The 13,634-nt window shown below is 39.8% G+C and overlaps 1 protein-coding gene across 3 annotated transcripts in view; it reads left to right on the forward strand.

Annotated features, from left to right (window-relative positions):
• The window catches only part of SCN11A (sodium voltage-gated channel alpha subunit 11), a 50,089-nt gene extending 47,327 nt beyond the window's left edge, over positions 1 to 2,762 (forward strand). For 2 of the 3 annotated variants that reach the window (XM_046925820.1, NM_001318428.3), the window contains one exon: positions 714 to 2,762. In XM_046925820.1, the coding sequence (XP_046781776.1) occupies positions 714 to 1,855 (1,142 nt within the window). In that variant the 3' untranslated portion in view covers positions 1,856 to 2,762. The remainder of the gene's footprint in view (positions 1 to 713) is intronic. The other variant, XM_040685952.1, reaches the window with a different exon arrangement.
• Positions 2,763 to 13,634: the final 10,872 nt, after the last annotated feature.

Here is a 13,634-nt window from a genome sequence, read left to right on the forward strand (position 1 = left end):
CTGTCTGTGGCTTTGGAAACTCCTGTCATAATCTTAGTGCAAAGAGGGCGATAGGAAAGAAAAACTGGTCTGAAAAACTGTTCTCTGTTTCATCCCTAATCTCTGCTATTCCATGAAATCCAAAAGACAGCTGATTCTTAGGTCGTCTGTTTGTAATCATGCTTTACTACCGCTGAAGGTAACGTTAAGATCACTGGAATGAATTGTGATGGAGGATTAATAGTGATAGCAGTTTTCTTTTATGTTCTTTTTATCTGATCTCTCATCCAAATACCAAGCATTATAGTCAATTTCAGCTTTTAACATCTGGCTCATGCCAGCAGAAGCAGGAGCAGGAACAATTGGTCAGCAGCTAGGAGATGAGCCCCATAGCTTCCAGCACAGAAGCCAAATGATTTGTGAAGGGTTTTTTAAAAGTGCTAGAGCAGTGCATGCTTCATTACAGAAATTTGCAAGAATGCGTTTTTCACACTAAACAGAAACTTGATAATTCTGCAGTATTTCAAGGTATTACAATTTGTTTTGCTTTTCCTGAGCTCTTTCATAAGCCATTGTGGTATTGGTGATAATGTTTTTCTTGAAAGTGATATAATATAAAGTGATAAAGTTGATTACTTTCCTCACCCGAAACGTAGAATGTAACAAAATGACCATAAATGCAGAATGTCATTGATATGTCCTGAAAATACTTTCTTTTCTTTTTCATTTCAAAGGTATTGCACTTGCTGAAGTCTTTTCAAAGTTCTTCTCTCCTACGCTTCTGAGAATTATTCGTTTGGCACGAATTGGCCGCATTCTGAGATTAGTTAAAAGAGCTAAAGGAATTCGAACTCTTCTTTTTGCCTTATTGATGTCTCTTCCGTCTCTGTTCAACATTGGCCTCTTGCTATTTCTGGTTATGTTCATTTATGCTATTGTGGGCATGACAAATTTTGCCTGTCTTGGCTGGGAAGGTGGGATCGATAACCTTTTCAACTTTCAAACTTTTGATAGTAGCATACTCTGTCTCTTCCAAATTACGACATCAGCTGGCTGGGATAGCCTTCTGAGTCCAGTGTTGAAAGAATCCGAAACGTGTGCTCCCAATGTACCACAGAATAACTCTAGTTGCAGAAATAAAGTGGTTGGTATTACATTTTTCGTAAGCTATGTCATTATATCCTTTCTTATTGTTGTAAATATGTACATAGCTGTCATTTTAGAGAACTTCAGCGTTGCCACTGAAGAAAGTGCAGATCCTCTTTCTGAGGATGACTTTGATATGTTTTATGAAACCTGGGGAAATTTCGATCCTCAGGCAACGCAGTTTATTGAATACTCTGCACTTTCAGACTTTGCAGACGCTCTGGCAGAGCCCTTACGCATTCCAAAGCCAAATACGATTCAGCTCATATCCATGGACCTCCCCATAGTGAGTGGAGATAAGATCCACTGCTTGGATATCTTGCTCGCCTTCACTAAAAGGGTTTTAGGAGAAGCTGGGAATTTTGAGGGTCTTGAATTACACATGGAAGAAAAATTTATGGCTGCCAATCCATCTAAAGTTTCCTACAAGCCAATTACTACCACACTTAAAAGAAAGCAAGAGGAGGTGTCAGCACTTGTTATTCAGAGGGCCTTCAGGAGGCATTTGTTGCAGCGTTCTCTGGAACATAAGCCTTTCTTACACTGTCGTAGACGTTTTAACAGTGCAGTCTATGCAGAAGAGATGCGTGAGAAAGATGGCCTCATTGCATCAATGCGTGGTGAAAATTATGGGAGGAAGCTAGATAAATCACAGACTACATCTTCCATATCTCTCCCTTTATTTTATGATGGTATTGCTGGAACAGATACCAATAAGGTGGACACATAAGTTTGTCCCAGGCTGTGGCATTTGTGATACAACTGATGACAGTTGTTTTCTGGCAGACAAAGCCTTTTGCTCCCAGAGCATAGTATTTTAAATGTACAGAGATTATAATATCCATTAAGTATTGTAATTATTCTATTTCGCAAATGCTCCTTAAATAGGATTGGCACAACTATGTCATAAAAATTAGATGAAATTCAAACTATGGTTTTTTTAATCAGCTGGTGGAGTTCCTGAGTTAATTTTTACTTTTGTCTTTTTATTATTATTATTATTATTGTTATTCCTTCATATTTCTGGTTTTATGGAAGAAATCTGTATAAGATCATCTGTAATATGATCAATAGGCACACAGGGCTGTAGAAAAATGTATGTGTCCTCAGAGATAATACCTGGATTAACTTGCTTGTTGTAGCAAAATGAAATGATTACTGCATTACCTGTGAAGGCGCTCATTCAGGATGCTTCAGTATAATCGTCCACTCATTTCTAGGTTGTCTGAGACCATCTTCCTCCTGGTTCCTTTGGTATTCACACTGAAGGATTTTTGAGATGCCTTTACACGTGCACCTAAGTGGATTTAGCAAATGATGCTCCAATAGCTGTGCTTGAAAGTTGTATGTAATGTGTTCTTTGTATCATTCAACGCGGGAAAACTGTGATGACAATGTCTGAAGAATCAAAGGGGGCTGTGTAAGAGCTATTGTTTCACGAAAATCTTAAGAATTGCTGTACCTGAACTACCTAAGTATAAATACTTATTGGTTCTGAAAAAAAAAAAGTGTATGGATGAGTTTGTATTAACATTACTTTTACTGGTTTTTTTGCAGTTTGGTTCCATCAGGTGAACTGATAGAGCTGCCTCAGAACTGCCTACGAACTATGGCTAATTAATAAAGAGCTCAGATGCTTATATAGCTGTGTCTGTTTCGTAAGAGGTGTCTTATCTTTCAGTTTTGGTTTATTACATGACACAATCTGTTATTAGAGGGTACAACCACAGCAGGGGCTTGGAGCTTGATGATCTTTAAGGTGCCTTCCAACCTAAGCTATTGTATTGCTCTAGGAAATAGAACTGTCCAATAGGACAAAAAAACTCTGAATGTTTTACTCATTACAGGGAATCCAAAATGATGAATGTATTTAGCCCATCCATCAGGTAATTACTAAATTTTTACAGTTATTTCCTGTACTAAATACTATTAAAACATGAAAAATACAGTCAAGCCTAAGTGTAGGTTAAGTAGAAGCCTGTCAAAGCTGAGAGCTAACAAGTTTAGGATTGAACTGTATTAATTCCAGAGCAGCTTACATTTGGAAGGAAAAAACAAATTGACCTTGCAGACCTTTTGGGATAACTCAGAAATGTGTGTGCGGGGACATAGTGCCCGTGCTTGGGACCATTCCTGTGCACCACAGGTTGCTTTTGTGCAGGCAGTGCATAGCGAGTGATGCTTTGCAGGCAAAACTACTACTGTGGGCTGCCGTGAGTTGTCAGCTCGTGTTCGACGACGAGGTGCCGTTAGATGGCAGCGTTTACTGCGCTTTAGAAGATGGCCAGTCAAGTGAAGCAGATGGCAAACTTTCACCCTTCAACGTGGAACTACTGAATTAATTGTAAGTAACTTCGGAAATAATGTCACAGTCCTCTGTTTTTCTGCACTGGGCTCTCAAGCTATAGCCACGGTTCTCAATAGGGGCTCTGTTTGCTGGCTGCGAACCGGATTTCATATGTGACAGCTTGACAGATCTTCATTATTGTGAAAAACTGCCTCCTGCAAGCAGCCGCCATCCTACAGCGCTGCATCTTCCAGGTGGTGCTTCTGAGCGTCTCTACTCACCGCAGTGGGAAACGTTGGTTAGTCAGGGGTGAGAGTGCTGTGCTCTTATGTACTGGAATGGAAAGAAAGACTGGAAAAGGTACACGAGAGAGTTTTAAGCAATATATCACAAAACACCAAGGTTTTTCTTGCATCTAATTTTTACAGTTTAAGATTACGTTGAGTGAGAGACCAGGTGCTATGTTATAGTCTGGAACTGGAAACACTGGAGAGATGAAGGCTTCATTTTCATTATTCAGCTGGCATATACACATCCTTAGGGATTATTTCAACTCAGAACCATTAAAAAAAAAGGCTTTATGCACCCATCTGCAGTATGGGGGGGTAAACATTGCAACAGATGACCCAGAGATGTGGGGTTTCTGTCGTTGGAGAAATTCAGAACACAACCGCACAGGACAATTGGTTTAATTCCACAGCAACTTGGTTTAATTCCAAAGTTGGATCTGGATTGGCCTTGGGTTGGGTTAGATGAAATTTGGATTGCTCTATTGACCCCGCGACAGCAGCCATATCCTTTCAAATGTCACTGTTATGGGCACATGGGTCTTACCCTCCTTATTCAGCAGTTATTTGTATTATACAGGGGGCTAAATAAAACCAAGCAGCAAGGTTATGAACATGCAGCTCTAGATGCTCTGTACAATAGATGAATTAGACCAATTAGAGAGAAAATTAAGAGGAGACTTCTTATCTATCTACCTCTGGGAACACAATGATAAGAGTCCTTTGTAACTCCTACAACATCATGTTAGATTTCTTTCTGAGGGTTTCCTCAGTAACCCCATCCATTATAAATATTTGGCTAAGGACACTGAGCAGTGTCAGAGCAGAGTGTGGTGGCAGAAGTTTAGGCTCTTTACTCTGCACATTCCAGAGAAAATATGTGAAGGCATCAACTTAGTAAGTGGTTTTATTGATTTGTAGGGAGGTTTGAAAGAGCAGTAGAGATGTTTTGGCAACCCCTCAGGAAATATAGCTGTTTGGGCAAATCTGTTACATTCATCTGCTTTCATGGTTCTGTAGAGCTAAGGTAAGACAAGCCAAGCTGATTTTGATAATAGTTATTACTTTAATGCAAAGCTGCAAGTGTTCTGGGCAGATTGAGAGCAATGCAGTTTCTTCTTCTCTGCAGGATCCAAGGGAACGGGCTTACACAGGAGCAGAGGTCAGAGCATTCCTAGGTTAGATTTACTAGAAAACTGTCCTATTTTCCTGCCCAAACATTGCATACGATTTGTCCCCACAGGTATATTAAAGCACTCACAAGAAAAATAAACTTTTACAGCAGATTTCAATGTTTGCATCTTTCTTCAAATGAAGTCTCTACTATGCTACAACTCTTAGCATTCTCTGCAGAATTGATCGGGAAGGATTTCATACCACTGTTCCAACTATCTATTTTTGTGCCTATGGATGAAGAATCAGTTACTGCAATAAAACAGACATAAAGAGGCAAATATAATAGAAGGTCATTTCTTTGTTCCTCATTTGCTACATCCCTTGCTACTGCTACTAGAGGAGCTTGTAGCTGTTACAGCCAGGAATCTGTACTTGTGTCTGAGAACAAATTCCTCACTGTCTGTACACAAAAATTCCCACAAACCCTTCCAGCTGCTGCTTCACCTTCCACTTCTGGACAACATTTAGAGAAAATTTCTCCCCCTTTTCAATGAAAAAACAGTAAATTTTAGTCCAAATCGTACCAACGGGACCCCACCACGGCACCTTTAGAGAATGACATTTAGTTCCTCCCTGTATGTATGTGTGGCCCATCATGGCTCCCTGACATTTTGTTCCTGTACCATGGAAGAAGGCTGAAAAGACATGGGGGAAGTGAAGTCTGCCCTCAAGGAATAGGGAATAGTGAAGAGTGATCACAATGTGTGAAAGATCACAAAGAGTGATCACTGATCACAGTGGTTGCTAAGAAAGCTGACTTTATCTCAACACAAAGGAGACCAGAGGGTTGCCTTCATTCTAGCTGGACTTCTATGTTAGTTGGGTGGATTAGCTGGTGGTGTAAATATTTCACCATGAGTTCTTTAACAGAGTGTATCATCTCTGGAGTTACCAGACCAGCATGGGTGGTGAGTATACCTGGCTCAGTCCAACACAGCGTGTAAAAAGGCAACTAACAAAAGAATTTGAAGAAAAGAAATGTGCTCAAACTGATTTCAACCTACACAGTACTGCGTCCAGATGTGGAGTCCTCAGTACTGGAGAGATGTGGACCTGTTGGACCGTGTCCAGAGGAGACACACAAAAATGATCTAAGGGACAGAACACCTGTCCTACAAGGGCAGGCTGAGAGCTGGGCTGGGCAGCCTGGAGAAGTGAAGGCTCTGGGGAGATCTGAGAGTGGCCTTTCAGTATCTAAAGGGGCTGTAAGAACAAAGGGGACAGACTCTTCAGCAGGGTCTGTTGTGACAGGACAAGGGGAAATGGTTTCAATCTAGAAGAGGAGAGATTGAGATTGGATATAAGGAATAAATGGTTTGCAGTAAGGAAGGTGAGGCACTGACAGAGGATGCCCAGAGATGTGGTGGGTGCCTGGTCCCTGGAGACATTTAGGGTCAGGCTGGATGGGGCTCTGAGCACCTGATGGAGCTGAGGGTGACCCTGTTCATTGCAGGGGAATTGGACCAGATGGCCTTTAGAGGTCCCTTCCAACTCAAACATTTCTATGATTCTATGATTCTACGATTCTGTATTCCTTCTTGGTGACTGAGAATGCCCAGTGTCATAGTAATGACTATATCACATAGTGGTTATGGGTATTACACTGGTATTATGATTGAGCTGTATATTGCAACTGCTATGTTTTGCTGAGTGTAATTTCCCTTTGTATTGTGCTTTCAGTGTATTTCGTATCACTCTGCTAAATCAAAAAATCCCATGTAACATCAAACATCTTCAAATAACGAAATTCAGTATTAAACACCACACTCTCCACATATGGCACGTCTAAAAGAATCTGGTCAGATAGTATTGGACTGTACTGTTATCCAAAGGAAAGAATATAGAGAAGAAAACATTTTGAGCAAGGCTTTTCTTTTTGTTAAAGATGAGGCAAGTGTAAAAGAGAAAAAGCACAATTCTAGAGGGTATTTTCTCACGTTAATGGTTACAGAGACAGTGACAACAGCCATCTTCATTTAAGGCTGTAAATTTTATATGTTTATCTATGTATACAGAAGCAGGTATTTTAATTGCCAAGCAATTAAATTAACTTCATAATGTTTTATAGCATGTCATGAATAATATATAAGAAATAAAGTGAATCAAACCCCATATTTCCTGTTTTGGTGATGTTGATGGCTTTGAATACTACATCCAACTGTAGTAGAGGATAAAACTATGGGCAGTGGTGATCAATGAGGGGAGGCCTTGTAGTGACCCGCAGGAATGGAGGGGCAGCACTGAGCTCTGCTCTTCTTGTGGGTCCCTTCCAGCTCAGGATACTCTATGGCTCTGTGATTCTAAGACTCCAAAATGAATAAAAAGACTCCATAATTCTAAGACTCCACTATGATTCTAATACTTCATAGAGTATTCTCACTTTGCCTTTCTGTAGCTGATTCAGTAAACCTGCTCCTCTATGTAACCAACTGATGCTCTATCCTTCCTGTAAGGCTTTTTTCTTATTCTGTCTTTCTGTGGTGTTGAAGAGCAAAGATATTTACTTGCTTTAGAATGCTGCTGGCCTTTAGCCCATGCCAGTGCTACTAAATGCAAATTGAATTCCCAAGTCCTCTACCACAGCAAAGAGGAAAGTTTTTTGCTGGCTTCAAACTCACGGAACAGTAGATTCCCAGAAATCTTAAAAGATCTGCCCTTCCCAAACACTCAGCATTTGTGTGATATGTGGTATCTGTACCCCAGTTAATAAACAGAGACTGTCCTACCATTCCTGCTGTTCCAGGCACACCACTTGTGTGTTCCCATAAAGCCCAAGGGTCTCTGAAAACTTGGGATGAAATCAAAACAACTCACCAGCACTATCCTTCTAGCTTCTGCTTTGTGTTCAAGCCAAAGAGTGTATATGGGGCAAACCCACAGAAACAAATGCTTTCCATGTAACAAAGCAATGGTTCCTACAAAGCCTTTTTCTTGCAGGGATGAAAAATATCAGACCTTTGATGCCTTAAAAAGTAATCCCTACCCAATGCACCAGTTCTGGTCTTGATGACTCTGCTTACCAAAAAAAAACCTGCAAAAAAACCAATACAAGTTCTGTATCTGAATGAGATGCTGTATGTCAGTGGTAGAAAAATACAAACACTTATTTCCTTTTCACTTTTTCCAAATGTTTTTCAGGAGACTGAAAGGTGAAGGTGTTGTTATTAAAATATGAGAATTGGATGACAATCTAAAAATCTTGTCCTGCTCGTGTTTTATGTCTGGTACCTGTTTGTATCATTGTATGTGGATGTTTGTATTATTGTATGTAAACGAAAACAACCAGGCTTGTAAAACAACTTAATGTGATTCCATTTTTACAGGGCATTTATTTTACCTTAGGAAAAAATAAAAATCTAAGCACTTACACGTGCAAAGACATTTGTGGAGTTTTAATGTTACAACAACCGCCAGTAGACAGACAGACTGAGTTTTCCCTCCTGGAGGATGATGAAGCTCGCCTATCAGTGATAGTATGTGGGTGACACGCAGGTGAGACATTAATGTTGTTTCAGATTATTGCTACCTCTGGCCTTTACGTGATTCTGACACCAAACCAGCTGTGGGTGACAGAGCGCGGATGCTTGGAACGAAACAGGAAGAATCCTTTTGACCTTCCAGTCGTGTCTTCCTGTTTCCACACGTTGCAAGCTCTTGTTTTAACAGTAAAAGAAAAAGGTGAGATGAATGTTGAAACAAATCCTAGATATTTTCTATTCTGCTTGTTGATTTTGACAGACCTTTGAAGCGTGTTTTCGGAAAGGCAATTTCAGACACTCCTCCTAGCAGAGCCCAATTATGCATTGGCTGAAGCTCACTGCATCTATCAAAGTGTCACAGATGCTTTCATGTAGGCAATATATTGCTTTGTTAGGCCCAGGAGAGGGGAAAAATGAGGCACCCCAGAGTCTTCTCCTTAAGTAGGTGTTGAGCAAATTAGCCCCATTACAATTCAGCATGCATTAGTCCATTAAAGAGCTGGAGGAAGATTCCTTTGTGTAAATGACCAAATGGCTTCACTGCATATTTGTATTAGTCATTTCCTGTTATTCTTTGAAGAAAGTTCTTGATACCTGATATTTAGAAGATCTTAAATTCTATGAGTGTAACTTTAAAAAAGAATTTAATGAAGGAAAACATCCCCATATATTTAAAGAGGTAATTCATTTATTTTAATATCATCAAGTTAAATTACTTTTTGGCTCAAAGAATGTGATAATTTCTCAATTTGCAAATACTGATGGAGTTATCTTATGGTTAATGTTGCTCCTAAGGTACAATGCTTCTCTTCCTTTGCCAGAGCATTTCTACTGCTGTTCCCGGATTAATGGTAGACCATATCAAAGAACAGGAACTTGGGTCCTCTCTCAGAGGACTTAGACATCACACCTGGATTAAGCATGCTCAGCACAAATCAGCAGGATAGTCCATCACAGGAAATGCTGCATTTCAAATAAAAAGATGAAATACTCGGCATAGCAAATTCAGTGTTCTGGGAGGGGAAAAGGCCTTTCTCATGGGTGGTTAACATAATAAATAAATAAAAAGGACCCAGAGGAGTCCATTACGATGCTCAGAGGGCCACTCAGAGGACCTCTCCTATGAAGATAGGCTGAGAGCTCAATTTATTCATCCTGGGGAAGAGAAGGCTGCAGGAAGACCTCATTGTGGCCTTCCAGTACTTAAAGGGGCCTACAGGAAAGATGGGGAGGGACTTCATCAGGGAGTGTAGTGATGGGATGAGAGGTAACAGTTTTAAACCAAAAGAAGATAGATTTCAGTTAGGCAGTAGAAAGAAATTCCTTACTCCAGAGGTGCTGAGGCACTGGCACTACTGCTCAGAGCTGGGGGTGCCCATCCCTGGAGGTGCTCAAGGCCAGGCTGGATGGAGCCCTGGGCAGCCTGAGCTGGTGGGTATCTAAATATAGGAATAATGCAACTGCAAAATAAAAAGGACAATTTTTGGTTCCACCATGCTCAGAGTTCTGGTTCAGTGTGCAGCCATACCCTATGGAGTGAAGAGTAGAGGGCGGTTAGTTGTGCTGCCAAAATAAATGCTAAAGCTGAAGTTATGCACCCACAAAGCCTCGTTGTATGACATAATCTCACATCATCTCGTAGGTTAGCTGGTGCTACTGTAGAGCAACACTCATAGCCTGACTTGGGTGGCAGCAACAGTGAAGACAAACAGAAATGTTTCTCCTTGTTGGTGAATTAGGAAATAGCATACCTCCTCAGAGAACCCTCATTAAATTAGAGCTCTTCAGTGGTTTTGAGGCAGCAGGTTGGAAGGCTTTGTGGTAGTGAATTGATGCCTTGACTGTGAAGTTCTCCTCTCCTCACACTCTCTTGTTCTATCATAAGTTTAAAGATCAACTGAAAATGTGTAAAAACTGACTAAGAAATCTGTGTGCTCAATTCTCCTCAACCACAGACTACCGGAGCCCAGCATGGTCATCATCAAGCAGGAAACTGCAAATGAAGAGGCAGAGATACTGAAGAAAGAACTCAAAGAAACATGTAATACATGCAGAATTTAGTTATGAAGATAACAAAGGAGATGCTGCTGGAGATCTCTCAGTTTGGATTTGCTGTTTCAAGTACTTTGCACAGCTGTGAAGGATCACAGACCTCTGTATTTCCAAACAGTATTTAACAGATACATTTTTTTTTTCACATATTCAAATCTGATGAATAATACAGGCTCTAAATCACCACACTCAGCCAAATGGATGCTTTAGTCAATCATCTTATTATGTATTAATTAGCTTATCTGCTTGTTCCCTGTGTGTAGATCCTCAAAATTGGTTACTCCTGAAAGATTGCTCTTACCAGCCTGAACCTACACTTCAGGGTGTAATATCTTGATATAACTCTAAGCTGCCTCTGATTTACATCAGATAATAAGATTTTTGCATTTATCACAGAAAGTAGAAACGTGAAGGATAGGAAAGTTTCTTAAAGAGTAAATATCCGATATCTGATAGAGATAGGGAAATATCTGGACGTATTTAATGCCGTTTGATGAAATAGTACTAGTAACGTTCGTTTTCTAACTTCATTTACATCCCTCCTCTAATTCTCTTAGTACTATTCCTGATAGACCACTGAGGAGAGAGAAAAGGGCAGTGCACAGTTTTCCATTTCAGTAGATGATAAGCAAATTTTCCTGATTGAAATGTGCATTGGACCATTTAAAAAGCTGAAGATTACTGTACGTAACAATGATTTTAATACATACTTACAAAGAAAGCAATTTCCTGTTACTCTGTAATACCAATTATCCATTCAAAAGAGGCTGAATTTTACATCACTGCAATTTTTTTTTCTTTTAATTTCATTCTCTGATAAAAGGAAATGAGATTCCTTTATACTGGGTCTTTATTTTGACAAAGATGGCAATTAACTACTTTATACCATTTAGACTTCACTGTTATGTGGATCAGAAAATGGCTTCAGCTATTCTTTTAAAATAAAACAGCAATGTAATATATTATAACAGCTATTCTAATCTCTATGCCGTAAAAACCATCATAAATCACTAAAAGCTCTCTGCAGCACTGTTTTCCTGGGTTTCAGACTGGTCTACGAATACTTAACCCAAAAGCCACAGTTTATGAGGGATTCTCCTTTTGACTACAAACTTTTGGTCTCCAATGGACATGTCATAAAATAGTGCTGAAAGGGTTCCAGTGGTGTGTGGTCATGGGAACACTGTATAGATGAGTGTATCTCCTGGACATTGGTGTGATTTGAAGGCTACCCTCCATAGCAGAGTTACACTGAAAGCACAGAATCAACGATGCATCCTCTCCAATGAGAATTTTCCAACACAAATCTCATCATGGTGATAACTTTACAGGAAAAAGAAAGCATAAGATGGGCGATTTTGTCCTTGGTTTGTCCGTGTAAAATCGTGTCTGTTACAGATGAAATTATCATGCTGAAACAGTTGAGTTCACAGAAGTTGCAAAATTGATTTTTTTCCAGTCTCTGTTAGCATTAGGAACCACAATACTCGCAATTGAGAAACTGTTATTCATTATTTAGATGTGGCACTGAGGGATGGTCAGTGGGCATGGTGGGATGGGTTAGTGGTTGGACCTGGGGATCTTAGAGGTCTTTTCCAGCCTTAACGATCCTGAGATTCTGTGGTTCTATTTCAGTTATAGGAAAGCTGCCCAAAATCTGTGAGGCTTTACTTTATTAATAGCTGTATAATTTCACATGGAACGGCTGAAAGCTGTCAAAGAGTTTTAACAGACAATATTGCTAGCAGCAGTGAAGGAAGGCATCACAACACAGACGTTTTCATTTCCCAGATGAAGGCACAGTAGTTGCTAACACTTTCTATTTGGGTTTCATGTCTTTTCCCCTACAACGCACAGTTGAACCAGTTCTGATTGACACATCTTTATCAAATGATAAACTATGTTTATGTCATGCCCTCAAGGGAGAATGACAGTGAAATGGGAAAAGAATTTATAGTTAACTTTTCCAGATCATACCTAACTTCTCATGGAGGACCAGCAATTAATCTTTGCTACATTTAGTGATGTGATATTGCAGAAATACATGCAAAAATGTTTACACTTGTGCAACTCACCTGCTTTCTCCCAATTAAAGCTGTCATTGTAGTTGTTATTGTGTCCCTGTTACCATAGCAATGAAAGCTACGTAAAAAGCTGGGTAGATGCTGACTGATTGCTGCACCTGATATGTAATTTTTCACAATCTACCTTTCATTCATTATTTCCTAAATTGCTATAAAATTGCATAATTTATTATAACAGATACGTATGTACGCACATACCAATTACAGGATCGTCAGGAAACACACAGAACGAAGCTGGTGGTTATGCTATGGAGAACAAAGAAATGAAATTCCATTGTACTATTTTTAAGTAACCGTTCCTTACCCTAAAGTTGTTGCTTCACTGTGGAGGGTAAAATGGAAGAGACATTACAGTCTCAATTTAAGTTGACTGTTCAGCTTTATTGTAGATTAAACTACTTTAATTTTAATGAATATCCCTATATTCTAATAGCAAACATAAATCATGTGAATATGTTTCACTTGTCTTTAAGTTCAAATATCTTTCCACATATTCATCAACCAAATGTCTGACCACTTAATTAAGACATTTTAGTTTTACTAGCATGCACAAACATTGCTTGGTCATCTAAATACGTCTCGATTTTTTCCCTCTAATCACCTTGATATATATGGATAACTTCCAGATGTTTTCTTTGCAAATGAAGAATGCTTTTTGGCTCTTCATTTAGCAAGGCTGACATTTTTTCATGGCAGCATTCACATTTTTCCTTTTTCCAGTTTCTTTTCCTTGAAGGTTTATTCCCCTCCACCTGCTCAGATTGGCTTTAGTTTGCTGAGGTTGGAGGTTCTTCACTTGGTGAAGAAGAGGGGACTCAAACTGCTGTGCTGTGAGAACAGTGGGTGAAACCAGGACCTCTTTTTGGATGAGGAAGGAAAATCACTGCCAATGATGCACCAGCTCATCCAGCAGTTAACGTGTATTTTCTCCCCACACGTTTAGAGGAGGTGTTACGCTGGCATGGCAGGCAGAGGTGCAGGGTGGCCCTCAGCTCACAAAGACATTCACATTTAGATGCCATCATACATGAGCTCATATAACCTCGGGATTTAAACTTCCATTACACCTAGTCACTGTTGATGGAGCCAAGACAGCAACTCCTCTCTCCTTCCAGTAAATGCATGTTATGTTCGGCTACTGCCA

The sequence above is a fragment of the Gallus gallus genome, chromosome 2 (assembly GCF_016699485.2).
Source record: "Gallus gallus isolate bGalGal1 chromosome 2, bGalGal1.mat.broiler.GRCg7b, whole genome shotgun sequence".
Classification (NCBI taxonomy): Eukaryota; Metazoa; Chordata; class Aves; order Galliformes; family Phasianidae; genus Gallus; species Gallus gallus.